The 26,427-nt window shown below is 46.6% G+C and overlaps 1 protein-coding gene across 1 annotated transcript; it reads left to right on the top strand.

Annotated features, from left to right (window-relative positions):
* Window positions 1-28: 28 nt before the first annotated feature.
* LOC119398979 (probable cytochrome P450 6a14) lies at window positions 29-19,771 on the top strand. Its single transcript, XM_049417858.1, has 6 exons — window positions 29-85; window positions 715-823; window positions 6,476-6,564; window positions 10,133-10,273; window positions 16,695-16,860; window positions 18,492-19,771. Exons 1-6 carry the CDS (start codon window positions 36-38, stop codon window positions 18,567-18,569), a joined length of 633 nt encoding a protein of 210 aa, XP_049273815.1. The 5' UTR covers window positions 29-35; the 3' UTR covers window positions 18,570-19,771.
* Window positions 19,772-26,427: the final 6,656 nt, after the last annotated feature.

The following is a 26,427-nucleotide window of genomic DNA, read 5'->3' as shown; positions in this document are numbered from 1 at the left end:
ATCCCGTCGTCGTTCTTTTTACAGGAAACTTCTTGATGCCACTTAGGGATGTTGCAACCAACGCCGCCACTGTATTAACTGCTGGGTACGTGGACAATTTTCGGCGCCGTCATTTTCACCATTGCAACGGTATCGTTTCCTACGTTATCATCCCATAAAACGTCCTTCCAGCCTGGTTCGGTCATTTCTTACTACACGCCCTTGTATTGATAGAGAATTTGACAATTGGGGCCCCAAGCAGCTTGCGGACCCAAGAAGTTTGCGAGCCGCCAGGGCGCATGCGCAGAAGCCAGGCCACTCTTGGGCTCTTGCGCTCGCGTCGTCCCAAGACCTAAAAATCGAAAACTAGCATGGGTCCCCAAGGTGTCTTGGGTCGCCAGCGAGACGACGCAGACACAGCGCGGGCCACGACGCAGTATGGCCCGCGTCTCGCATGATTTTAATTTCGCCACGTGTATCATCCTGTACGTTTACCCAATGCAGCTTACGTTTGAGCGAATTATCAAACTCTGCTGTTCCTCCGAACGCAAGAGCAGCCTGCCCAACGCAGCTTGGGGACGCAGTGTTTTGGGTCCCCAGTTCTCAAACTTTATAATGATAGAATGTCACCCATGCTTACATTAGACCCAATAATACATTATCGGCCGCACTGTGATGTCTGGTTTAATGAAACTTTTGATTGATTCCCCTCTGGTGCCTTTCTTGGTACACAAGGTTCGAGACTGTCTCGGCCAGCGGATCCATCTGCGCCTTCTGTCTCGCCAAGTACCCTGGGGTGCAGGAGAGGGTCAGGCAAGAGGTGAACGCTGTCTACGAGAAATACGTGAGTAACAGAGCTCCTCGTCGCCTGACGAATTTTTGCGTGACTTACATTGCACAATAAGGCTACTGCAGACGAGTTTCTATATCTGTGTGTCTTCCAATGCTGATCGTAGAAGGCTAAAAGGACAGCTAAGCGACAGCGGACATCTTAAGTCGCATTCCAATTCACACGTAGCCAGCAAAATAGACAGCTTCGCGAAAACAGCATGGGAGACAAATGCGATGCAGTCTACCTTGCAGTTCAAACAAGGCTAAAAAACTTGCAGTGGCTTAGCTCGGCTATGCCAGCGCTAGCAATGGTTCAGCTGAATATTCTTAGCTTTCTATATTTTCTTGGATTATTCACCTTCTTCTGCTCATTCATCGTACGCTGAACCGCTAATTGCCAGGCAACTACTTCGGGATCCGATGAGATAAGCTTCTCGGCTCTTCTGCGCCGTTGAGCAGCATTTGCGCTCTCCTTCTCCATGGCGTTACCCACCTGCAAACGCCAGTCAGAGGCGCTATCAAGTGGCTCCAGTACAGTGTCATACAGCGACTGCACAGTGAAGGCGAATAGTTGCGCGCGCGCTGGCGCCAATACGTCTCCCAAGGCTACGACGTCACTCCTCTGAAAAGCGCAGATCGGCGGCGGCGAGTCGCGCGCCGCGTGGCGGAGTCTGCGCGCACTCCGGCGCCAGTTTGTCTGCCGCGGCTACGACGCCACTCCTCCCGAACGCGCAGACAAGCAGCGGCGAGCCGCGCGCGGCGGTGACGGAGAGCGCATGAGGTGTCGGCTCCGGTGAGCCAGCTGTGTGACATCCCTGATCCTCGCGCATGCGCAGCACGGCTCATGACGATCCACGCGAAATCGGCTCCGGCTAGGCAAGTGTAGCTAAAGCTGCAAAACTCAAAGGAAGACGTGGCTACCATTTGCTACACGCGTAATCTGAGCTACGTTTAGGTTTTCGCAGGTTTCACCATGAAATAAGTTTTAAAAACATTGCGATCTTATGCGTTTTTCTCAGTTTTCTTTCGTCGTCACGTCATGGCGTCGCATTTCACAGACATCATCCAGATGCGTTCCAATACTCCGACGACTCGGTCTCGATGCTGTCTCCAAAGCTCTCAGCGTAGGCTGTATAGGATGCTTTCCAGAATTGGAACACATGCCTATGTTTTCTTTACCATATTTGTTAGCAATGGCGGTTAGTGGAATTAGGTATACATTACTTGGAACAAGGTGTCGGAACGAAATGTTTTTCGTTTCGGTTTTAGTTTAGTTCCACCGCAATATGTTCCGTTCTGTTTTTGTTCCGGAACGAAAAAAAAAAATGTTCCGTAACGGTTCGTAACGTTTTTTTTTTTTTTTGCAAAAATTTGAAGTTAAGGTAATCATAAAAAACATCGAAGTTTTGATATACTCACGTAGTTACTTGCCCTTCTCTTAGAAAAGAGCGACAGGGGTAAAACATGTTCTTCCCACGTTCTTCAGAGGAGCGGAAGTAACTGTACCACGAGTTCCTACCACTAGCACAAACCAGTATACTCTTCAAAGTCATAGTATTTATTTTCTCAAAAGTCAACTATGATTTTTAACCGGACTGAACGCTTTGTGTCAAGGAAGTGAGCGCGATCTCAGAAGCAGCGCGTCATTGAAAGTACTCTCGATGTGCAGCACCGCTGTTCTGATAAAAAAAAATCGGCAGGGCTGTGCGGAACTGCAGCACTGTCACAGAGAAAGCTGGAACAGAGGCCTTTCTAGAGGCTGTTGTAGACTCCCTTGGGGCAACTAATACAAGTACACATGCAAAGTACCCGCTACGCCATAAATCATCGTAATTTTGTGAAGTAGTGAATCATCCACTATGCCACTTTTCGTCATTCTTTGGAGAATCGTGGTACCCGCTTCATAGCTGTAAGGCATTTTATGTGGCTGGTGAGGATGAAGAATTATGACTGAGCCCTTCGTAACGGGTTAGAAGCATTCAACGACCAACCCGCTTCGCAATTCGCATTGTGTGACGCCAGGTTGTTATTTACTCTTCTGCCCCGCTATATTACATATTTTACCACGATTTCTTGCCTGACATGACGCCCGTATAGCGTATTTTTTCGAAGGAGTTATAAGCACCTGCGTGGAACTGTGGTTGAATACTCGATTGCCACAGAGACAGCGCGGGTTTTAAACCAATCCAATCCTAGAAATTTGTTTCTCATTTCATTTTTTTCTTATTTCACGCGATAGCGGTTACGGACACCGGCGGTGGCGACGGCGCACAACTACGGCGCCAAAATGGGCTGTTGTGATGTCGTAACAGCTTTCGCTGTAACAAACATCAGCGCCGACAATGCCCTCTTCACGCTGGTATGTGAGACAGGCGCGCAAAAGTCCAGTTGCGTTAATATAAACATCTCTGGTTGCCACTGTTTTCATTTTTCGCACAATTTGAACATATCTTTGCTTTGGAATTGCGGCCTAAGGTACGCGCTAATAGCGTAAACTGAGATATGCATAACTGCTCATGTTGCACGACCTCAGTTCCCAATTTCCAAGTTTTCTCGTGAGCCGAAACACGATTTAAAAAATTTCGGTTTCACTCGGGAACGACATAATAGATAAAGTTTCGGTTACGTTTTCGTTCCGGAGAAAAATATCGTTTTTTTTTGGTTTTCTTTATTAGTTTTCATTCCGTTCCGGCATACTGCTTGGAACTACTCTTGGAACCGTGAACTCCCAGGCTAGTTGGTGCGGAGGACGTCTGTGCGGAGACGAGTGCTGAAGTGTGATAGGATGAAGAGGCGTGGCTGGAGAACGCACACACTTCTAAACAACTTTAGCTTTTTGCAAAAAAAGAATGGCTGCTCCCCGTAATTGCGAGTAGATGTAAATATGAAATGGCTGCTAGCGCAGAAGATTGGTTAGATATAATACTAGCTACAATTTTGCTCATGTTCGCCAGGCCACACCCCACCAAACCACGCCACACTAAACTGTGCACTCATCTATATGGACGTCATTTTTTGCTGTCACGGTGTGAGATAAATCATGGGCTTTGCCTAACGTCCGCGGCCGATGCTCCCACGACGCACACAGCAGGCAGGCACGCTTCACTCAGCGTGGCGCCGTCTCCCGAAGAATGCGACAACCCGCGCCGCGAAACCATGTCCTCTGGCGCGCCGTTAACTCTCCCACCACTGGCGTTCAAAAAAGCACTGAATTGCCGCTAGTGTTCAAACGAGCAAGTGAATGGTTCCCTATATGCCTTTGAAACGTTGCCATTGTAAATGGTAAATACGATTCAGCATACAAGAAGTTACAGCTTCAGTGATAATGTGAACGCGAAGAACTCTGAAGCAGAATCCGAGGTCATGCAACGTGAGCATTAATGCATATCTCATGGGACATTATCAGGCCGTATATCAGACAGCAATTGTAAACTAAATATGGGTACAAGAACACTGGCCTCCATCCCGCCCTGCGAACGTGAATGTCTAGCGAGTGCTGTATCAAACACCACACATTCTGGTGGGGGGGGGGGGGGGGGGGAGGGGGCGTTTGCTTTATTATTATTACTTTAGAGTAATGGTAGTGGCAATCGCTTTGTGGTCGCTGTGGTAGACCGCGATGGTCTCCGCGACCATTTTCAGCAATACGAGTTTGTCCCCTTCGTCGAGCATTGTATTGACGGTGTTCTTTTGGTGTCCAATTTCCGTGGTCTACCCATAGTAGTCTTAGACTGAAGAAACGTTGGAATGAACTGAATGAGTTCCTAGACGAGTCTCCCTTTTATATATGAAAGCGGGAAACACACGCGGGGAGAAGGAAGGGCCGTTTCACGCCATTCGAACCCCTCGTGTAAAGTGTAAAGCAGCCGCAATCTAATCTTTACCGGGAACGCGTGGGATGGTGTTCCTGTTGTTCACTGACACCTCATCATCCATCATGCGGTTTTGACGCTTGTTTTGTGGTTTTCTTTATTGATAACGAATACTGAGTTTTATGCTGTACACCCCTGATTGCAACGAAAGATATGCAGTTTGCCTTCAATTGTTAAGGGGCCCCGAAACCACCCACAGGTCGAAATTTAGTTGGGGCTTTGCAGTTGTGCACGAGTCTACAGCGAACGCTTTCGTCGGCTCCTCTGTCCACCTCTCCGAATGCCCTTCCACAGCGTCCGAGGTGAAAACGCAAGGAGCACCCGCATCTTCTAGCAGAGGCTTACGCCACGGAGTTTTCCGACTAACGAGAGGCATACAGGCACGTTGTAATATATTTTGTAATTTGTTTGGACTTCTTCCAGGGCATGTAATGCCGCCCTGTAAGAAGGAGTGTCTGCCAAAGACCGCGCTTTTTTTTTCAAACTTTTGTGTTGATTGCCCGGATGACTCGTTGACGATACGCGGATGAGCTCGTTTGAATGCCCGTATGTTCTCGTTGAAATCCCAGGATATCTCGTTTGAAACGCCCGGATAACGGCGCTGGAACTTTGTTGAAGGTCACTTCAATGCCGCCGACATGATTCTCTTCTTACTGATTTAGCGCGTTTAACACCCTACACCTGCCCATATAGCACACCAGCCATTGATGACAGGAGAATCTCTCACACACGTACCATGGTTGCCAAATGATGGACTTGTTACTGCCCTCTAACATTAAATGGACACTAAGAGCAAAACGATTTTTCTCGCATTAGTAAAGTAGTCTTCCACGATACCAAAAACACCACGCTTGCTGCGAGAAGACGCTTAATAAGCGAGAAAACGCGCAAAAAGAAAATACAGGTGGCGACGCCACCTTGGAATTCCCGCACCATTTGCCCTGACGTCACATATTTTTGACGGCGCCTGCTTGGGCCTACGTAGTTCCTAATCGGTTAAATCGAAGTACATTGTCCTCTGAGGGGGCCAGAGACTTGACATAAACGAGTTTGTGGAAATTTCATCGAGCCAGTGGCGCCAAAATACGCTAAATGCTCTTTGAAACCTTTTACGTCACGAATTACAAAGTTCGGCGCGAACTTTAAAATGAAACTTTGAACTTGGTTTTCTCCTCTGATAATAAACCTATGGTGGTGAAACAAACTACACAAGAGTTCTCCGAGCACACTTTATCAATCTAAACCAATTAATTCTTTCTCTTTAGTGTCCCTTTAAGCCGTTTCTTACAATCAACCATTTATACCGTTCCCTTTCTTGAAACATTTTTCTACGTGTATTTTAAAATGCGAATCGACATGAACCTCAAAGACATGTTTTTTTTTATATTTTGTAATGCCTAATGATTTCATGCTCATGTTGATATGTGTTAAATGGGGCGAGAGCCTTTGTCAAGCCTTAATGGCTTTTTTTTTTCGCCCCACAGCACCTTTGCTCTCACTATTGTAATGTCTCCTTTGATATCGAAATAAACCGAATTGACCCGAATTGAAGGGGAACTGAAAGCATTCTATACATAAAGAAATTTCTTGCATCACTGTTGCTGCTGCTCCTACTGATATCATCTATGGCTCCGAGGTACCGGTGTTTCGTGACGCCCGAGTAGTACTTAAACACGAAGATGAAAAAGTTGGGAGCTGTTTCGGAATGCTCGTAGCTCTGCTGCGTAACATTCGTGCCACAGCTTTTACGGCACGACAGAAAGTCCTAAACATGTCGTGTTATGAACTTGCAGGGAGGCTTCACCTACGACGCCGTTAGAGACCTTACCTACACTAGGCAAACCGTCGACGAATCTCTGCGTCTCTACCCACCCGTTGTTGCGTAAGTATAGATTAAAGATGTCTACGTTCGTCTAGAGTGATGGTCAAGCAGGTTGCTCGGTAGTGCTTCACATTTAGTAGTGCACAAGCGAATGAGTGGTGTCTCAATCCGAATTTGATTACATGGAATCCTTGAATATCGCTCTCGCGCACACGAATGGGGACAAAAGCAAAGCACATGAACACACAATGAAAGTGATGGTCAAGCAGGTTGCTTGAACACACTGAAACTCTCACGGGTTTGAAGAGTGGCGATAAACACACTGCGTATGATGTGAAAATAACGCAGAAGCGAACAAGCCTATCCAGTTAGCGCGTCGCAGAGGCGCCATGTGCGTGCGTATTCATGCACTTTGTTTATCCATTCATTTATATGCGCTACAACATTGTTCAAGAAATGAGGAGTGTGAGGACCGAAGAGGATGTGATCGATAGGCATCAACTGACAGGTTTATCTTTCGGAACGTATTTGAGATTATTGTATTTTAGCCTTCCTGCTTTTTATCCTTTGTATCCCCTTCCCCTCTCTCTCTCTGTCATTCTTTCTTTCTTCATGAGAACGCAATGGTACATTGTTTTTGAAATAGGCAAAAATTTGTGACAACTTCGTTCAAATGTTCGCTAGCTGACGGCCCTCCGAGTGATTCCATTTTCGCTTGTTTCAAGCATTATTCCTTACTGGCGTCCTGTACCACGTTCCGTTCATTCCTGTTCAGTTTGCGTCCTGTTCCACTTGCCTCCAGGCACGATTTTCCCCAGATGCCACCGATCACCATAAATGCTGAAGGTATCCAAAAAATTAATAACCAACTAAAAACATCGAGTGCCGCTGGTCTTGATATCATCCCGGCAAAGATACTAAAATCCACTGCAGCTATTACTAGCCGCGTTCTGCACAGCATATACTCTCAGTCCATTTCTGAAGGTACCACACCTGAAGACTGGAGAGTAGCCAAGGTTACCCCAGTATTAAAATCAGGTTGACTGCTCTAACCCGTCTAGTTATCGCCCTATTTCACTGACATGCATTGGCTGCAAAGGAGCACATTATTTATTCGCACGTCGCCCACCACCTCGATGATAACGGCTTTTTCTTCAAAAATCAACACGGCTTCCGACCTGGTCTCTCCTGCGAAACTCAGCTCTTCGAGTTCAGTACTGACCTCCAATTAAACTTAGATTCTCTTTTTCAAACTGATGTCATATACATAGATTTCTCTAAAGTCTTCCGTCGCGTCACTCATCAACGACTAATAAACAAACTGTGCTGTCTTAACTTGGACCCCTTAACCCTGTCATGGATCAGATGCGTCCTAGCAGATCGATCCCAGTTCGCTGACATTGCCGGTCTTCCTTCCACTACAGCTTCCGTTAAATCCGGTGTCCCTCAGGGGTCCGTGCTCGGCCCCATACTCTTTCTAATCTATGTAAACGATCTACCATTAGGAATTTCATCATCCATTCGATTATTCGCGCACGATTGTGTTCCGTATCACTGAATAACCACCACTAACGATCACAAAATTCTACAAAACGACCTGTCCTTAGTCGAAAACTGATGTTCGTTTTGGATGATGCAGACTAATGTTTCCGAATGCAAAGTCATGCGGGTATCCCGCAAGCAGTCTAACTCTGAATACGCCTACCATTTAAACTCAACTAACTTAGCATGTGTTGACAGATACCGATACCTCGGCATACTAATTTCTAACACCCTCTCGTGGTCAGATCACACACTTAGTAGCTCACACACTTAGTAGCTCATATCACACACTGAGAAGCTGACGCGTAATAGGAGCTTAGTAACATCAGAAGAACGTTATTTCTATACCCCCTACAGTCCGTAAACTAGCGTACGTAACCTTCGTTCGTACGAAGCTTAAATACGCGCCCTCTATTTGAAGCCCCCACCAAACCTACCTAATCAACCTGTTGGAATCCGTTCAAGATCGAGCTGCCTAGTTTGTCACATCTAACTACGACCACTCAAGCATAACTTCCATCAAGGAGACTTTAGATTTGCAGAATTTATCGGACGGGCGTAAACTTTTTCGACTCTGTTTCACAAACTCTATTATTGTGTTTCTAACTTACATGGTTATCTATTACTTCGTCCCGCCCGCTATTCTCGTCGTCTTTTATTTCCAGAAGCCTCCAACGACGTTTTGGTAGAACCACTGCATTTAACAAATCATTTCTTCCTGTCGTCAGCTTGCTGGAAGCCATCATCACAGCGCGTGACTTGTGCGTGTTCAAACAGCTACTAACAGCGACAGTTCACTTACACTTGAAAACACATTAGCCCCATTTACGTTTGCTGTATAATATACTTTGTATATAAGGTCATGTTTTGTGCGTATGTTTTCGGATACCACTAAATTATTGCTTGTATATTTGTACACCTTTTTTGTTTTCTTTTGTTTTTATATCTAGTGATATGTCGTTACTGTTTGTTCTCCCCCCTCCCCCTTATGTAATGCCCGGGCCCTTATGGATCAAATAAATGATGAAATGATGAATGATGAATTAAAATATTGAGATATCCCTGTCGTGTTCATTGCACAAACCCGAAATATCATTTATTCATTACTACAGTTGAAACCCGCAATAACGAAATCGGCGGGGAAAGCAGAAAATTTCGCTCTTGCGGGAATTTCGTTGGCGCGAGAATGCAGCAAAAACGACATGGAATTTAGAAAAAACACATTTTATTTCCAAAAGTATGTAAGTTTGCTTTGGCGGGCCTTACCATGCAGCATTTTCATGCCTCTCGATCGGGAATCTCGTTTGCCACGGCACAAAGTTCTCCCCATGCACTGGTCAGTACCGGCGGCACCGCGCTCTCACCAGTACCGTCACCAAGTGCGCCTACAGACGAACCTTCTTCCGGCTCCGCTGGATCAGCGCGGAATCGTGGACAGCGAACTGCACGCAACGCCGAATTCTTCGGCAATGTCAATTTTTTTTCAGCCCTTTTCCACCTCACTGATGATTGCAGCCTTATCTTCCAGCGTGATGAACTTCCGCTTTTTCGTTGGAGGTGGCATCTTCGCAGGCAGCGAAATCGGACGAAGCAGTCGCAACAGTCGCAACACACAGGTTCACGTTGCATCAAGCAAACGCTCCACAAATGGCTCCACACACGCGACCATGTGCGCGCAAAGCCGACAAAGCCAAGCACAGAGCCAAGCCAACGAACGAAACTCCATTATTTGCGCACTCATGTTTGAAAACTTTCGTTAATGAGGGACTGCGGTATGAATATCTCTCGTAGTCGCGAGTTACGAAATGCATTGACTCCTATGGGCGTTCGCCGGTGCTCCGAAAATATTTCGTTGCGGTGAGAATTTCGTTCCCTCGGGATTTCGTTATCGCGGGTTTCGACTGTACCATAATATTTGAAATCATGCATACTCATTCCTTGTTGTCATGACTCTCTCTTACGTAAGAATTGACCCGTAACTATCATCTTTGTGCGAGACCTGATACCTTTTGAGACCTCCAAAACCGCTTCTGAATTATGGTGCAGATTGCTCACTGTCCTCCTTCGTTTCTGCTCACATTTCTAGCTTCACGTCAAGGAAGGCGTCCTGCGACTATCCCTACAAGGACATGGTTCTGCCAAAGGGAGTCAGCATAATGGCTTGCACAGAACAAATACACAAGGACCCTCGATTTTGGGATAGGCCTGAAGAGTTCGACCCAGAAAGGCAAGTGTTTCATATTTCAACGGTTAACTTTCTGTAAAGACGTGGTCATTTTTATAATTCTCGGGCATGAATCGTAACTTACGTACGAGTACGACGCAAAAGAAACTTCCTTCTTATCTTCTTAAGATATTTTTATATATTAAGATATTTTAGATTGCCATGTCCATTAATCCGTTCTGAATTCATCGTTTGATCGCTTAGCCCCCATATCGAACCACTCATTCATTCTTACATCCAAATCTATCCATTCATTTACCTATCATTTATACGGTTTACTCCACAACCGCCTGCACCGCCTGGACACGTGCCTAGGACTCAAACTTACATCTGGACTACCGATATCCGAGTCGACCGTTCTCTGCTGAAGTGTTCTTTACAAACGTCTTTCCTTGTCGCATCGGAATGGCAGACAATACTGCCTGCGACGATTGCGGCAGCGCAGATTCCGTCAAACATGACCTGCGTCATTGCCCTCAATACAGCTCCCACAGTCCCTCTCAGCAGTGTTAGCGCGCTTTGACGACCAGTCGCTTTCCGGGCAATCCATCTTGGAATCCCGAAAAGCTCGAGCTTCACACCAGAAGGCGACGAAAACGCTGCTCAAGTTTCTGCGAGCGACCCGCCTTGTCGCACGATTATGACACTCCCGTGTGTGTGCGTTTCCACTTATCTCCCTCTATTTCTCATTCGTCTCTTACTTTTTTGTATCTCATTAACCCATACCCAGTCCAAGATAGCAAACCAGATATTCATCTTCTGGTTAATATACCTGCCTTCAGTCGCTGACGCTCTGTATATATATATATATATATATATATATATATATATATATATATATATATATATATATATATATATATATATATATATATATAATTCAAAAGAAAGTTCTGAAGGTCCGGTGCACATGTAGTTGAAGAAATGAAGGAGCACACTTACGAAAATTGCATATTTTTACTCATTTACGTTTCGGCCGTGGCACGGCCTTCGTCAGAATGGAATATATATATATATATATTGTAAAGAGGTTTATTGGGCGAGCCGAACGAACGGGTGGTAGCTCGGAAAAGTACGCAGGTAGAACAAGATGGTGGTGTTCTAACGCCGATCTCGTGCCTTTCTCTCGCGATGATGATAGCTGAGCCCGTGTCTTCAATGTCTTCCTTTCTTCATTATAATTTCCCCTGTCGAGAAAGATGAAGCCACATTGGCGATCTAACAGGTGGGAACAAGCGGGTCAAAGTACGGCTTGAGGCGTTCTACGTGAACGATATCACGTCCACGCCGACGACGGTCGCTGGGCGGCGTAAGAGGTTCAATGGCGTAGTTGACGGGTGAAGTACGCTCGACCACGCGGTAGGGACCATGATAATTTGAGAGTAGTTTGGGAGACAAACCAGGAGCGGACGGCGGTACATGCAGCCACACAAGTGCTCCAGGAGCGAACGTTGCGGCAGGAGGATGATTGTCATCGCGGGTCTCTTTCTGGCGCTGTTGGTCGGCCGTAGTAAACTGTTTGGCTAGTCTGCGGCACTCTTCAGCGTAACGGGCGGCGTCCGACACGGGTGTGCACTCGGAGGCGTCTGGTGAGTATGGCAGCAAAGTGTCGATAGTGTGTGACGGCTGGCGACCGTACAGAAGGAAGAATGGGGAAAACCCAGTTGTGACTTGCGTAGCGGTGTTATACGCGTATGTCGCAAATGGAAGAACGAGGTCCCAGTTTGTTTGATCAGATGCAACATGCGTCGCAAGCATGTCACCCAGAGTCCGATTAAACCGCTCAGTCAAACCGTTTGTCTGAGGGTGGTAGGCTGTACTCGTCCGGTGTACAATGTGGCACTGGTGGAGAAGTGCTTGGATTACATCGGAGAGAAATACCCGCCCACGGTCACTCAGGAGTTCGCGAGGAGGCCCGTGACGAAGCACAAATCGATTGAGAATAAAAGATGCGACGTCCTGTGCTGTCGCTGTGGGAAGAGCAGCGGTTTCGGCGTACCGTGTAAGGTGGTCCACGGCAACGATAGCCCATCGGTTGCCTGCCATTGTCAATGGCAATGGTCCATAAAGGTCAATGCCAACGTGGTCAAATGGACGGTCTGGGCACGGAAGTGGCTGTAATGAACCTGCTGCAGGATGTGGTGGTTTTTTCCGCCGCTGACACTCGTGGCAGCCGCGAACGAACTGGCGGACGAAGCTGAACATTCCGCGCCAGTAGTACCTTTTCCGTAGACGTTCGTAGGTCTTGAAGACGCCGGCGTGAGCACATTGCGGGTCGGAATGAAAGGACGCGCAGATTGTAGAGCGCAGCGTTCGGGGAATAACTAGGAGCCACTTCCTACCATCGGGTGAGTAGTTACGCCGGTACAAAAGGCCATCCCGAATGCTGAAGTGTGGTGCCTGGCGTCGCAGTGTTCGAGTGGTCCGAAGCGTGGGTGCCTCACATAAAACGTCAAGAAGCGAAGCTATCCATGGTTCTTTGCGTTGTGCAGAAGAGACGGTGTCCACGTCAAGAGCTGACAACGTGAGGTCTATAGTGGAAATGGATGAAGACTCTGTGGATAATGGGGACCGCGACAGTGCATCAGCGTCGGCATGCTTGCGGCCGGAACGGTATATAACGCGGATGTCATATTCTTGAAGCCGAAGAGCCCAACGGGCAAGACGACCTGATGGATCCTTTAGCGAAGACAACCAGCATAACGCGTGGTGGTCCGTAACGACATCAAACGTACGGCCATAAAGGTATGGGCGGAACTTGACAAGCGCCCAAACTATCGCCAAGCATTCTTTCTCGGTGACGCTATAGTTCGACTCAGCCTTGGTGAGAGATCTGCTGGCGTATGCGACGACATACTCGGCGAACCCATGTTTTCGTTGTGCGAGAACCGCACCGAGGCCGACACCGCTGGCGTCAGTGTGAACCTCAGTGGCCGCTGTAGGATCGTAGTGCCGCAATATAGGTGGTGATGTGAGGAGACGACGAAGTGTGGAGAATGCATGGTCACACTCGGAAGACCATGACGAAATATCGGTGGCGCTGCTTAAAAGTTGGGTCAGAGGCGCAATAATAGAGGCGAAGTTGCGCACAAACCGGCGAAAGTAGGAGCATAACCCGACGAAGCTCCGTAACTGCTTCACAGTCGTCGGTTTGGGGAAGTCGGCGACAGCACGTAGTTTGGCCGGGTCTGGAAGTATACCGTCCTTTGATACGACGTGACCGAGAATCGTAAGTTCCCGTGCAGCGAAGCGGCACTTCTTGAGATTGAGTTGGAGCTGCGCATTCTTCAGACACGTCAGGACGTGTTTCAAGCGTTCGAGATGTGTTGCGAAATCTGGCGCAAAGACAACAATATCGTCGAGGTAGCAGAGACAGATCTGCCACTTCAAACCCCGTAAAACCGAGTCCATCATGCGCTCGAAGGTGGCAGGCGCATTGCAGAGGCCGAAGGGCATGACATTAAATTCATATAGACCGTCGGGTGTCACAAAGGCTGTCTTTGGACGATCAGCATCTGCTAGGGGCACCTGCCAATACCCAGAACGCAAATCTAACGATGAAAAAAACTCGGCGCCTTGTAAACTATCAAGGGCATCGTCAATCCTGGGCAAAGGGTACACGTCTTTTCGAGTGATCTTGTTTAGGCGCCGGTAATCCACGCAGAAGCGAATCGAACCATCCTTTTTTTTAACTAGAACGACAGGTGATGCCCATGGACTTTGTGATGGTCGAATAACGTCGCGTTGAAGCATATCGTCAACCTGTTCGCTAATAACTTGGCGTTCCGCCGCGGAAACACGGTATGGTCTTTGTCGCACAGGCGTGTGGGAGCCGGTGTCGATGTAATGAAGAATGGTAGAAGTTCGGCCAAGGGCAGGTTGAGCAACATCGAAAGAATCGCGGAATCGGTGCAGTAGCTGGAGAAGATCAGATCGTTCAGATGGCGACAGTCCATCTGCGATCGACGAATCGAATAGTTCGGAAGCTGATACATCATAGGTGTTAAGGGCACTGATGGCGTCGAGGTCGCTACGAGATGAATCATGCTGCACAGTAAAAATTTCTTCCTTATCAATGGGCTGCACGCATCCAAGAGATTCACCCTTAAACAGGTTGATGGGATACGGAAGGGGATTAGTGAGGCAGAGAGCACTGGTTCCATTCGAAATTGAAATTGTCGAATAAGGCAGAAGAAGTGGTTTCCGACTAAGCAAGAGGCTCGATGGTTCAAAGAATGCAGCTCCATCACACACGCCGTTGCAAAACACAGGGAGCAAAACAGCTGCTGTCGGGGGAATTTCGGCGTCTTCTTGGACGACTAGCTTGTGTGCGGCTTGATCATTGTGGCCGTAGGGCTGGTCGTACAACGGGAAGAGTTCAAGTGCGGATCTGGCACAATCGATAACAGCCTGATTGCGCGATAGAAAATCCCAGCCAAGTATGATATCGTGAGAGCAGGAGGAAAGGACGATAAACTCAACAATGTAAGGGTCCTCCGCGATGATGAGTCGGGCAGTGCAGGCGGCTATAGGCCGAACAGGTTCTCCATTCGCGGTACGTAAGGACATCGCATCAAGAGGCGTGGTCACTTTTCGAAGCTTGCGACATAGTTTAGCGTCTATAACGGAAACGGCAGCACCGGTATCGACAAGAGCATATGTATGGGCGCCTTCTACGAAAACTTCAACAATATTCGACGGCAAAGTTCGAGGACTTGAGCATTTCGACAGCGCAGTTCTTGCCTCCTGAACTGCGGCGGCTAGTTTCCCTCATTTTCAGGTGCTGGTCGACGACGCATGGGTGACACGGAGCGGCGACGGGGTGAAGGTGCGCGACGAGACGTAGGTTCCAGATATTCACGTGAAGACGTGCTTGAGTGAGCATCCGAACTGTCAAAGCAAGAGCGGGGACGATCCATGTAGTTGTTCTGTGAACGGGTGTCTGTGTATCCCGGCACTCGACGTCGGCAGTGTCGGGCGACATGGCCAGGGCCACCGCATGCAAAACAGATCGGCCGGTTATCGCGCGTTCGCCAGGGATTTGTAGCGATAGGAGCACCCCATGTGACAGGGGGAGGAGTCGAGGCTACGGCTTGTGACACTCCATGGAATGGTGGGGGCTGTTGCTGTTGTAGATGCTGCCGCTTTACTGCCTCAGCATAAGTAAGAGGTGCGGCGACAGGGTGCTGCTGATTGGGTACCGGCAGGGCCTCCGAAATCTGTTCTTGAATGACGTGTCGGAGCACGGGAGCCAACGGGGTCGGTTGCCGCAGTTGCTGCTGCTGTGGGAACTCTTGGCGCTGAGCAAACGGCAGGAGTGAAAGCTGACGTGCCACCTCCTCACGCACAAAGTCTTTCATTTGTGCGAGAAGGTATGAGTGGTCAGGGACGACGTCCAGTGCAGCGAGCGGTTGGTTAGCCTGAGATGAACGTCGGGTGAGAGCTCGTTGCCTTCTCAATTCGTCGTAGCTCTGGCACAAAGTTACCACTTCGGACACCGTACCAGGAGACTTCGCAAGGAGCATTTGAAAGACATCGTCGTCGACACCCTTCATAATGTGCTGTATCTTCGCACTTTCGCTCATTGAGGCATCGACGCGCCTGCAGAGATCGATTATGTCTTCGATGTAGGCGGTAAACGTTTCACCTGGTTCTTGTGCCCGAGTACGCAGCCGTTGTTCTGCGCGTAACTTCCGCACGGCAGGGCGACCGAAAACTGCGGATATTGCCTCCTTGAAAGCGGACCAGTTCTCGAACTCGGACTCGTGGTTAGTATACCATAGCTTCGCCACGTTAGCCAGGTAAAAGTTCACGATGCCTAATTTAGCAGCGTCATCCCACCTGTTGGGTCCACTAACTTTCTCGAAGGACGACAGCCAGTCCTCGATGTCCTGATCTTCCGTTCCCGCAAATATCGGGGGGTCTCGCTGGCGAACCGAGCCGGGGCAAACGGCGGCCGCGAGAGGTGGTGCCTGTTGGGAAGCGTCGACTTGCATGGTCGGCTGCAATGTGCGGGATCGTAGTTCCAGGGTGCAGGCGATGTGGGTACCCCGCACGATCCACCAAATGTAAAGAGGTTTGTTGGGCGAGCCGAACGAACGGGTGGTAGCTCGGAAAAGTACGCAGGTAGAACAAGATGGTGGTGTTCCAACGCCGATCTCGTGCCTTTCTCTCGCGATGATGATAGCTGAGCCCGTGTCTTCAATGTCTTCCTTTCTTCATTATAATATATATATATATATATATATATATATATATATATATATATATATATATATATATATATATATATATATATATATATATATATATATATATATATATATACACCACTCTACCTATCATTTAAGACACCGTGCGGGTGATTTATTGAGTGGGAGAGTGTTCTAGAATACTCTATAACTGGTCTTATATTTTCTCGCAGGTTCTCTCCAGAGAAGAAGGCGGCCAGGCATCCCCTGGCCTTCCAACCTTTTGGCCTTGGTGCCCGCAACTGTGTTGGCATGAGGATGGCTCAGATCGAAACTATTCTCATTGCTGCCATGCTTGTGCATCGGTTCCGGCTACACTTAGGCTCCCGACACGCAAACGTAAGTAACCTCGTGCTCTATCGAGTAAATACGGTCGCTTCTTCAAGCGTTTTGGGAGTGAGAACAGCTGGATGGTTGGTTTGTTTGTTTAATATAAGTGGAGATAGATAGATAGATAGATAGATAGATAGATAGATAGATAGATAGATAGATAGATAGATAGATAGATAGATAGATAGATAGATAGATAGATAGATAGATAGATAGATAGATAGATAGATAGATAGATAGATAGATAGATAGATAGATAGATAGATAGATAGATAGATAGATAGATAGATAGATAGATAGATAGATAGATAGATAGATAGATAGATAGATAGATAGATAGATAGATAGATAGATAGATAGATAGATAGATAGATAGATAGATGCGCAATCTTGGCTGTCAAATGTGCCCGTCTGTCTCTTTGACTGTTTGTGAATATTATGCTAAAGGTCTTTTGTTCATTATTGTGCAAATAGTCTCAACCGAACAATTTCCCTTCAGAAAACATTATTTGTTGATAGTTTAGCAGTGTCCTCCTTGTTAGACTGAACCACTGTGCGTTAGGGTCTGAGAGATCAGCATTTCTTTATGCAGTTAACCCAACACGCATGGTCTTCAGTGCGGATTTTTTGCGTTTTCGGTAGATTCTGGAATACATATTTCCCAAAAGAGTGACGCTCATGAAAACATAAAAAAAGAACAATGATTACAATGCGAAGTACGAATGGTGCAGCTTCCGCGTTTGTCATGTTCGTTCCTGCATGTCCTACTGTTTGCTTGCGCATAGCAACAGTGTACACTTCTGCGGCACGAAAAAATTGCAAATGATATAGTCCTTGCCTGCGTATCTCAAAGAGCCTCTGTCCCTGCTGACACTTTGCGAAGTCAGTTACCGCTTGGGTTTCCGCATCGACAATTTCGTTGAAAGCGTCGTGTTCGTCAGTAACGTTGCGGGAACGCGCTAACGCAATTTTACAGAAGTGCTTGCTCTGGTGATGAAAGATTCGAAATTCTCTTAAATCTGATTTCCAAGCTTTTAAGGGTGGCGAAGTATTTCCCGTTGCTCACAGAGTAGTGCAGCCCGGCCCGATTCAGTAAAAGCGGATACATTTTTTTGCAGGAATTTTCAGTGCCTTTCGTGCACTAGCTTTACTGGAAGAACATGCTCTTCAACCTTTCATATCAAAACAGATACACGCGTGTATTTGGAGTTTGTATAGGTCTACACGCCAAGCTAGCACTCTTTTAAATGGTAGAAGTGTGCTTTTGAAGTAACATTTATTCCGTTTGTGTTTCACTTCTCCTTATTGCGCACATCGACCGCTTTTTGTTTAATTTGCCTCTTATGCATCTAGCCACTATAAGAATCGAACTTGGGCCGGAAGCGTGGTAAGAAAGCCCCTATGATCGGTTATGCGACAGAGCGCTGCCATCGTAGTGGCGCCGTCCTGTCGTCGACTCAGACGCACCACAGGCGCAAGGACGATTAGGAGGTCTTCATAGACGCGCATAGCTATCACAAATGCAAATGGACGCCCTCTTACGCTTCAGTCAATCGTTTTATATGAAGTTATCTCACGTTATTTTATGGTTATTTTATCGTATTTCTTTGTTTTTTCTATCTCTCTTTCTCTTACTGCAGGGTGAACTAGAAAGGAAGACAGAGTCCATCATAGCTTCGCCAAAGAATGGAGTGTGGATTCGTGCGGAGAAGATCTGATAGCGGCTACAGCAGACATCACTCACGAAGAGTAGTCTGGAAGCCATAATGGGCGCGGGTCGCCCATTTCTGTTCATGTGAACAAGTGTTTCTGGAGAATGAATAAAGCACCACGCATACCGTCGATGAACACAGGGTTTTCGGCGTTGGCCGATGGTGTTCATACGCGTTGTTATCCCGATGTCCGGTGCATCCCAACGTCTGACGAAGTCCACCCTGTGTGCACACAGAAAATTAATTTAAAAAAAATACGACAGCGAAATGACAATCATATTATACGGACACTACAGTGAAGCACAAGGTCGGTTTACACCGGTATATCACTCTTTGAAAAGCCATTTGCAGGGGATTTTCGTCATCATATTGTTGCACATATCCACGATGAAGACGAACACAACGTACGTGTTCGCCACCCCGAGCTGAAGAGGGAGAAGACGAGGACGCTGGGAGCTTCAACCAGTGGGCCGCTCCGGCGCTCACCTTCGCGACCTAATATACTCCCCCTTCAGCCATGGCGTCTCAGTCTCCTTAGTGCGTAACAATACCTTGAATAATAGAAGGGAACCACGGTGCTCCCCGTGGCGGACGGCGGTCGAAATGGCGCCCACTGATCTCGATAGAGCGCCCGCCGCTCCGATTAACCCCTTGGAAATACGTGCCTAAGGAACCTACAAATAGCAAATCTGTGTGCGCGAAACGCCAGCGAACCGTTCTTCCCGCCACCTGGTTATGTAAAAAAAGGATTCTGAACAGGTGACCTTGTGGTTTCAAAGGTCGACAACTCCAGTGCCAGCGCTAGAGCATAAGTGCCCTTGCTTCCGTTTTATATGTGCGTCATGGATGCCAGAAATGCGCGACTAGAAATGTAACGTACATGTGTGCCGTGTCAAAAACGTAAAGCTTGAAAACTTAAAATTATAAACTTAAGATTTCGTGCCCCACACTCTCAAAATGTGCACCCTAAACAATTTAGAGGAGAACCCTGAAGGAAACGTCGTGCAAAGGTCGAAGCTTCATGTTTGTGTTTGAATTTCACGCCGGAAATTCTGCACCTGAATGTCGATGTTACATCACAGATTTCAATGCTTTTTTTGTTTCGTGCATTGGCCGCGTTGGCTCAATCAACTTTCCTGAACACTGCTTTTCTATGTCGTCGAGCGTCCTTAGAAGACAATGCTACTCATGTTTTACCAATAAAGAATTATGTAAGCCCTATCAGGCGCCGTTGATATTTATGATGCCATAGGGCGTTGGTGCGAGAACTTGAATGTGGAATTGACCCATGTGATTTATTTTTTGTTTTGTTTTTTTCACTTACCGAGAGACTTCTCGCAATGGCAGCTGTCCATCAGCCACTGTAAAAGGGTATTGACTAATAACAGAATAATCTTTTTTCTCCTTAGTGTCCCTGGTAGGTCACCACCATCGAGAAAAAATTTTGCAATTTTAGTCCAAAAGTTATAATTATGGTTTCGGCTTGTTGGGCTTAGGTAAACTTAAACTTTAACATGACGAAATTGTCAAAAATGTAAAAAATTAAAATTACAAAAATCAAAATGTGCCAAAATATGCATGTTGCGCCAACAGTCATAACTAAAAAACTGTTGGTGCGATTCAAAAGCCACTTGGCAGGTACGTAGTGAGGACAATATCCTGTGCATCTAACCTCCACGATCACCATATCTCGAACCTGAGGCGTGTTATCATAAAAATACTTAAAAAGCTAATATTTGGAAGGTTTGTTTTGCGCGCCATTGGCTATAGTACAAAAAGTTACCGCTAGTTTTTAATCATTCTGCTTGAATGCACAGTTCTACATATAAAAGAACAGCACGGAAGCTTTTATGTAAAAATATTTATTAGAAAGAAAGTTATCACTGTTCGCGTAACTGTAGCATGCAAAAAATCACATTTTGAGAAAAATTGCTTTAAAGATTTGAACCAAATGTCCATATAGCAAAGAAACATTAGATATGTCTGAAATTCACCAGGCTCATAGCTCGGGACTTCCTTTGAAGTGGCACAATCTCCTTTTGGGCGAGCGGAAGCATGTATTTTTTTCCTAGCTCGTTTCGCGTCTTCAGCTGACTCTCACCCACGTGCTCCACAGTGGGTCCACGCTTGGTATATTGATTACCTAACTTGCGTTGACGCTTCTTTTTTGTTCTATACTTCGCCATATTTGAGGAAGTACTATAACTTCCTCCTTGAAAAGCCAGAACTAAGTCCAAGAGCTCGAAACGGCATACAAACAAACAGAGACAGCCGAGCGAAAACGCGCGCAACTTAAACAACAGAGTGCCGCAGCCTTGTAGTGGAAATTTTAAAATAAATCGAAAACAACGTGTTCCACAAGCTTTGGAACGTACTTGGACAACTTAGCATTACATAATATATATACAAAAACACATGTATGATGAGATGGCAGGTGTTGTGGAACCGGAAACCTTCAGTTTGGGTTTCGGATGCGTCTACGAGGGGTTGGAAAAATGGTCATAACTTTCGAACGGCTCAAGATAAATACATAATTATTTTTGCTAAATATCCTTGAATAGACAGGGGTCTCTAAAATATTAAATACCAAAAAAGCAATTTTTTTCAAAAAATGCGTTTTTGAAGGTGGTGACCTACCTTAAAAGAGTACAGACACAAAAGATTTACATCTTATTTTTCAGATGCAATGGGTAGCTAACAAGACACTTGTCATAGAAACCACGTTTGCTCGAGCGCGCGACGGTTAACTTGGCGACGTTTTTACAGCTGCGAGTGAGACGGGACTCAGAACGGTTTTCATGTAAACATAGCTGCAGCCCGGTCGGGAGCACGGCGCTGCGCCGTCCTCCCGACCGGGCTGCAGAAATTAGGCGCCTTTTCCTCTTCAAACCACTGCCACTTCCAACATAGCTGGCTACGTAAGCCAGCAAATCGCGTGCACATGAGCACAACGTCGGCAATTTTTTACAACGAAGGCTCCCTGCGTGCTACTATAATCCCTTCTGGGACGTTGCAAATATGCGTGCACCCCCCCCCCCAAAAAAAAAAAATAAGTACCACCGAGGCAAGGATGTCAGCCATCAGCCTTTGTACTCCCGTGAAAGCCCATAAAGGAGGTGCTCCTTCCTTCCGCTGAAAAGGTCTGCTAGGAGAGAGCGCTTGCAAGGATAACGGCAGCTAAAGCAAATTCGTGATACAGGTGGTTGTCGCTTGTTTACATTAAATATACAAGTTAGTGTCGATGTCGTGGCGTGAGGCGTTTGAAGTGCAGTGGCGCGGCACGCGCTTTAAAATTCTTCGCTACACTAGCCGATGATATATTATAGATGATGCGTGATGTCCACATAAATCCATCTCACAAGCTATCTCGCCTTCAAAATTTTGTGTCTGTACTCCTATAAAGCTGTCTTTTTCATTGAGCTCCGGCACTGACGCAATGTTACCCTCATTCGTTCAAAAGTGAACAAACGTCTTCCACTTTAATCAGTCTTGCTAGAGAAAACAGCCGTTGTCCTAATAATTAGTAAAAAAAATGTCACAGAAACAAATTTACGCGAGTTTTCTGAGTCATTCCAAAAAAAAAAAAATTCGTGAAGATCCAGTTTTTTTTTTATTGCGATAGCAATTATATCGACAGTCTCGGCTGGATTTTGCCGTCGCCGTCATGCACCGTATATGTATAAGTATGTATATATATAAAAAAGCCCCAAAGAAAAATAATTCAGAAAAACGCTTCCGAAGCGCGGAATCGAACCAGGGACCTCTATCTCCGCAGCAAGTGGCGCTAGCCACTACGCCACAAACGCAGTTCCTTCACGTAGGTAACGGCGAGCGTTATATACACACACTTTACCGCTGGACGGACTCAGAGACGGCTGCGCTTATAAGCGTTTCTTCATTACCAGCGAGATGGCGTTAGGAGCGCGACAGGCGTAGAGTGCCTCGATGCGCGCGCCCCCGCTTAGAGTGGTGTCAGCTTTTGAAAGGGCAGGTGCCGCCTCCTCGGCCTTCGCGGCAGCGTGGCCGCCATTTTGAACCCCCCGCCCGGTTACTTGTGCGTGGCGCGTGTGCTGTTGTTAGGTCGGCGGTCGTTTCCCTCCAGTTTTATGCGCTCGCTACCGTCACCATGGCCGGGTGTTGCGTGCCGCAGTGGACCAATCATTCTAGGAACGCTGGGAGCTGTATCGTTTTAGAAGATACGAGGTTTCTTTGGACAATAAAAATAAACGTGACAAGCGGCATCCGAAGAACACATTATGCACTTGCAGCGTAAGTTTCCGACCGGTATTTCGAATGCACATGCAAGGATAACTTCTGCCGCTGTTAACCTTGCGTAATAAATGGACACACTGATATCAGCTACATGCTTAAAATGCTGTGGTTCACGTGTGCATGAATCCTGTATTTTTTTTTTCGCAAACATTCTTTACTGCACTTGGTTGGTCCTGTATGTGCCTTTGATTTTTGCTTTCGCTATTTTCGTGATTTGAAATGTATCATGGAATATATTATGCGTGTCTGTCTACAGATCGGATCCTTCTTTTTTCTTAATATTATTTATTTCTGAGAACTAACGTCACAAAAAACCCGATATGATTATGAGAGGCACCGTATATGGTGGAAGGCTCCCGAAATTTTGACCATCTGTTGTTCTTTAACGTACACCTAAATCTAAGTACGCGGGCCTGTCATTTCACCTCCATCGAAATGGGGCCGCTTCGGCCGGGATTCGATCCCGCAACCTTCGGGTCACCAGTCAAGCACCATAACTAAAACCATGGCGGGTTTTAGTTATGGTGCTTGTTTTTTATATTCCTTTCCGTGTTTCAAGTAAGCCTTCTATGCTGGTCTGATGCCCATGTATGTATGTGTGCAGCTATATGTTTTTTATCCTTCCCTGTTTCTGTGTTTCAAGGTTACATTTTCGTCCTGTCTTAAATAATTACACAGTTCCTGCTTTTTTTAATCATTTACGATCACTGTGAAGCGACTAGGGGCAGTTTGTTTTATTGTGTAATTTGCGTTTTATTTGTGTAGTTGCTTCGTCAGCGCAGCATTAATGCGAACAAATAAATGGCCTGTACACTCTACACGCCCCCCCCCCCCCCCCCACCAACACACACACATTCAGTATTTTATTTCTCTGAGCAAACATAATTTATTTATTTATTAGTAATGTAAGCCCTGAAGGCTCATACAGGAATGCGCATACAAACAGTTCTCGCGAAGCGTCTATGCAAAGAAGAGGCATGAAAACAACAAGAAGACAGGGAAGCATTGTGTACAGTAGACACGCTATGTCAGTAAAAAAATACAAGAAACAAAGTCAAGTTGTACAATGAGTACGTCATAGAAAACCAGTTAATGAAATAAAAACTCACATGGTCCCTTATGCGTTCGCTTAAGACGGCTCGAAAGTGAAAGCCATCTTCTTCTCAGTTTTTGCGCACCTAGCGCGGTTTTGCATTGCCTCCAAGATCGGAGGCACCTCACCTGGTTTTGCACTGCCTCCGTGATCTGCCCACTTTTGACCAAGCTACGATGTCATGTGATAACGGCATCATATGACGTCACGCCAAAATTTGTGAAGTCATGATGACGTCATATGGTGACGTCATCACATAACGATGATTTTTTGCATCCCTCGTCCCCGACGTCGTGGTACGCTGACGCCGTAGACGCGGGACGCCGGCGGTCAAATTTCGCGTTTGATGAGGTATATAAGGCTTTCGTTTTAAAAAATACGTCCGCCACGTTGGTATAGTGGTGACGGAGCTCGGCTGCTGACCCGACAGTCACGGGTTCGATTCCGGCCGCGGCGGTCGCATTTAGGTGGAGGCCAAATGCTAGAGGCCCGTGCACTGTGCGATGTCAGTGCAGGTTAAAGAACACCAGATGGTCAAAATTCATAGAGCCCTCCACTACGGCGTGCCTCATAATCATATCATGGTCCTGGCAAGTAAAACCCCAGATAATAATATTAATAAAAGAGACAAATAAATGACGCCGTGCATCTGCCGCACAAAGTTTAAACAGTATTGGAAACGCTCAGTAATAGGTGCATGCAATTGGGCATGCGAGAAAACCTGCAGATACAGAAAAAGAAACTGCAGATACAAAAAGAAGAAAACGTACTGATACTGCGCGCACGCAAAGTTTTACGGCATACTACTCAAGAACGTATTCATCGTTTTGATAAGGACTCAAGGTGCAACTCGAGTGCCGATACAGTAGCGGCTACAGATTGCGAGCAAGAAATGTCAGCAATAATAATGATAAAGAAGCTTTCATTTCATTTTAGCAGGATATTCGCACCATACTGACCCTCGGCCGTTTATTCTGTGTACAATATGTATGATGCCATGTGTAATAAACGAGTAAATTGTTTGCAAACTTACCAAAATGAGCCGCCCTAATCGCGCTTAGGTAGCTTCGCAACACTAAATTGTGTGTGTTCAGATACATATACTGCTGCTGCTGACATGTATACAAATACTTTAAACAATTATTTGTGTATTTGGAATGCAGAGCTTACGAGAAAATTAAGTAAGGCTTTAGACTTTGTCGTTTCCGTCGTAAGGAAGAGGATTCGTTTTCAACATAACAGAGTCTACGTCTACCTCTAGCGCATATAACACATGCACAGACCGTCAACTTACAAGCATTACATGCTTCCTTGATAAACATTTAGGCAACAACAGCAATAAAAGCTGCCGAAGCTTCAAAAACGAAAAGAAAAAGAGAAAGCTCACTAGCGTGCACTTAGTTCCGGACGTATTCGCGCACCGCAAGCGCTTTGTGTAGCGCGTTTCGCATGCTGCCGAGCTGCGGCGGGATTCGCAATGGCGGCCGTCGTAGCAGACGACGCGCCTGTCCTCACCCTCAGCGGAGCGCGCGGGCATCAAGGCACCCTAGACAGGCGCATTTAAAAGCCGTCGGCGAGCTCGCTCGCTTCTTCTTATTGGCGGCGAGGAGTTACGGAGTCGCCCTCTATCGGACGCGCCTCGATTGCGTGCTAGGCAGGATGCCGCCGGCGCGCGCCCCATAGGTTTTGCTGTTGGCGCTCTACAAAATCACCTCGCGGAAGCCCTCCGGGATATTTCTGCAGGTACTTTCGAAAAGAAATATGTTCTTTTCTGTCAAAGGAATAATTTTCGATGAACAGAAAGCAGAAGATAGTCTACAGTCGCTGTCTCTCTGCAGAAAAACGAGCACCCGCTTCACGTGGTCACCGCGTTGGAGACCACTGAACCGGCTTCTTGCGTGAAAGGTAGTCAGTCGCTGAGTGCAAAATATGTGAAATGTCTCGTTAGAGTAGACTGCCTCTATAACCAAACGGTGCGTAACAGAAAGAAGCCTCAAGCTAGCGATCGCACGGGTTCGCGACGACTGACGGTGCCTCGATCTGCATGTATGAGCGTCTGCATGTATATGCTCGTACTGATGGTTTCGCTTTTGCTACAAGCACGTTTTGGCACCGCGCTGTGAAGTTTAGGCAGTAGAATATGAGAATTTGCGAGTACACAAAAAACTACTGTTGCGCGGACGCTGTCAGAGCAGTTCAAAAACAATTTTGTTACAACTACGGCTTCGGTGCGCATGGCAACTTTGTGATGTGCCGTCTCGACTATTCAGTTTTTTTTTTTTTGTCTAAATTCGTGTACCTTTCAATGCCATTTGACAAGTTGTCTCGCACTGCGTATTGATCGGTCTTCTCAGCGGGCAAATGCCGCTGCTTCTGTTTCTTTATTCAGTGCATTCGTTTCGTTCGGTGCTCACACAAAACGTGAGCAAATGCGACGCCTTTATTTAATGCTTCTTAATTATCGTTCCATTTGCATTCCAGTGAACATGCCGCTCTCTG

The sequence above is a fragment of the Rhipicephalus sanguineus genome, chromosome 7, assembly GCF_013339695.2.
Source record: "Rhipicephalus sanguineus isolate Rsan-2018 chromosome 7, BIME_Rsan_1.4, whole genome shotgun sequence".
Taxonomy (NCBI): domain Eukaryota; kingdom Metazoa; phylum Arthropoda; class Arachnida; order Ixodida; family Ixodidae; genus Rhipicephalus; species Rhipicephalus sanguineus.
The sequence above is the reverse complement of the archived record's forward strand: the minus strand, read 5'-3'. Positions and strand labels throughout refer to the sequence as shown.

Bases quoted from the DNA above. Each gene is read 5' to 3' on its own strand.
- LOC119398979 (XM_049417858.1), top strand. From the start codon at position 36: ATGCCACTTAGGGATGTTGCAACCAACGCCGCCACTGTATTAACTGCT. The intron at 10,274-16,694 runs GCAAGTGTTTCA...ATTTTCTCGCAG, and splicing joins GAAGAGTTCGACCCAGAAAG to GTTCTCTCCAGAGAAGAAGG. The intron at 16,861-18,491 runs GTAAGTAACCTC...CTCTTACTGCAG, and splicing joins TAGGCTCCCGACACGCAAAC to GGTGAACTAGAAAGGAAGAC.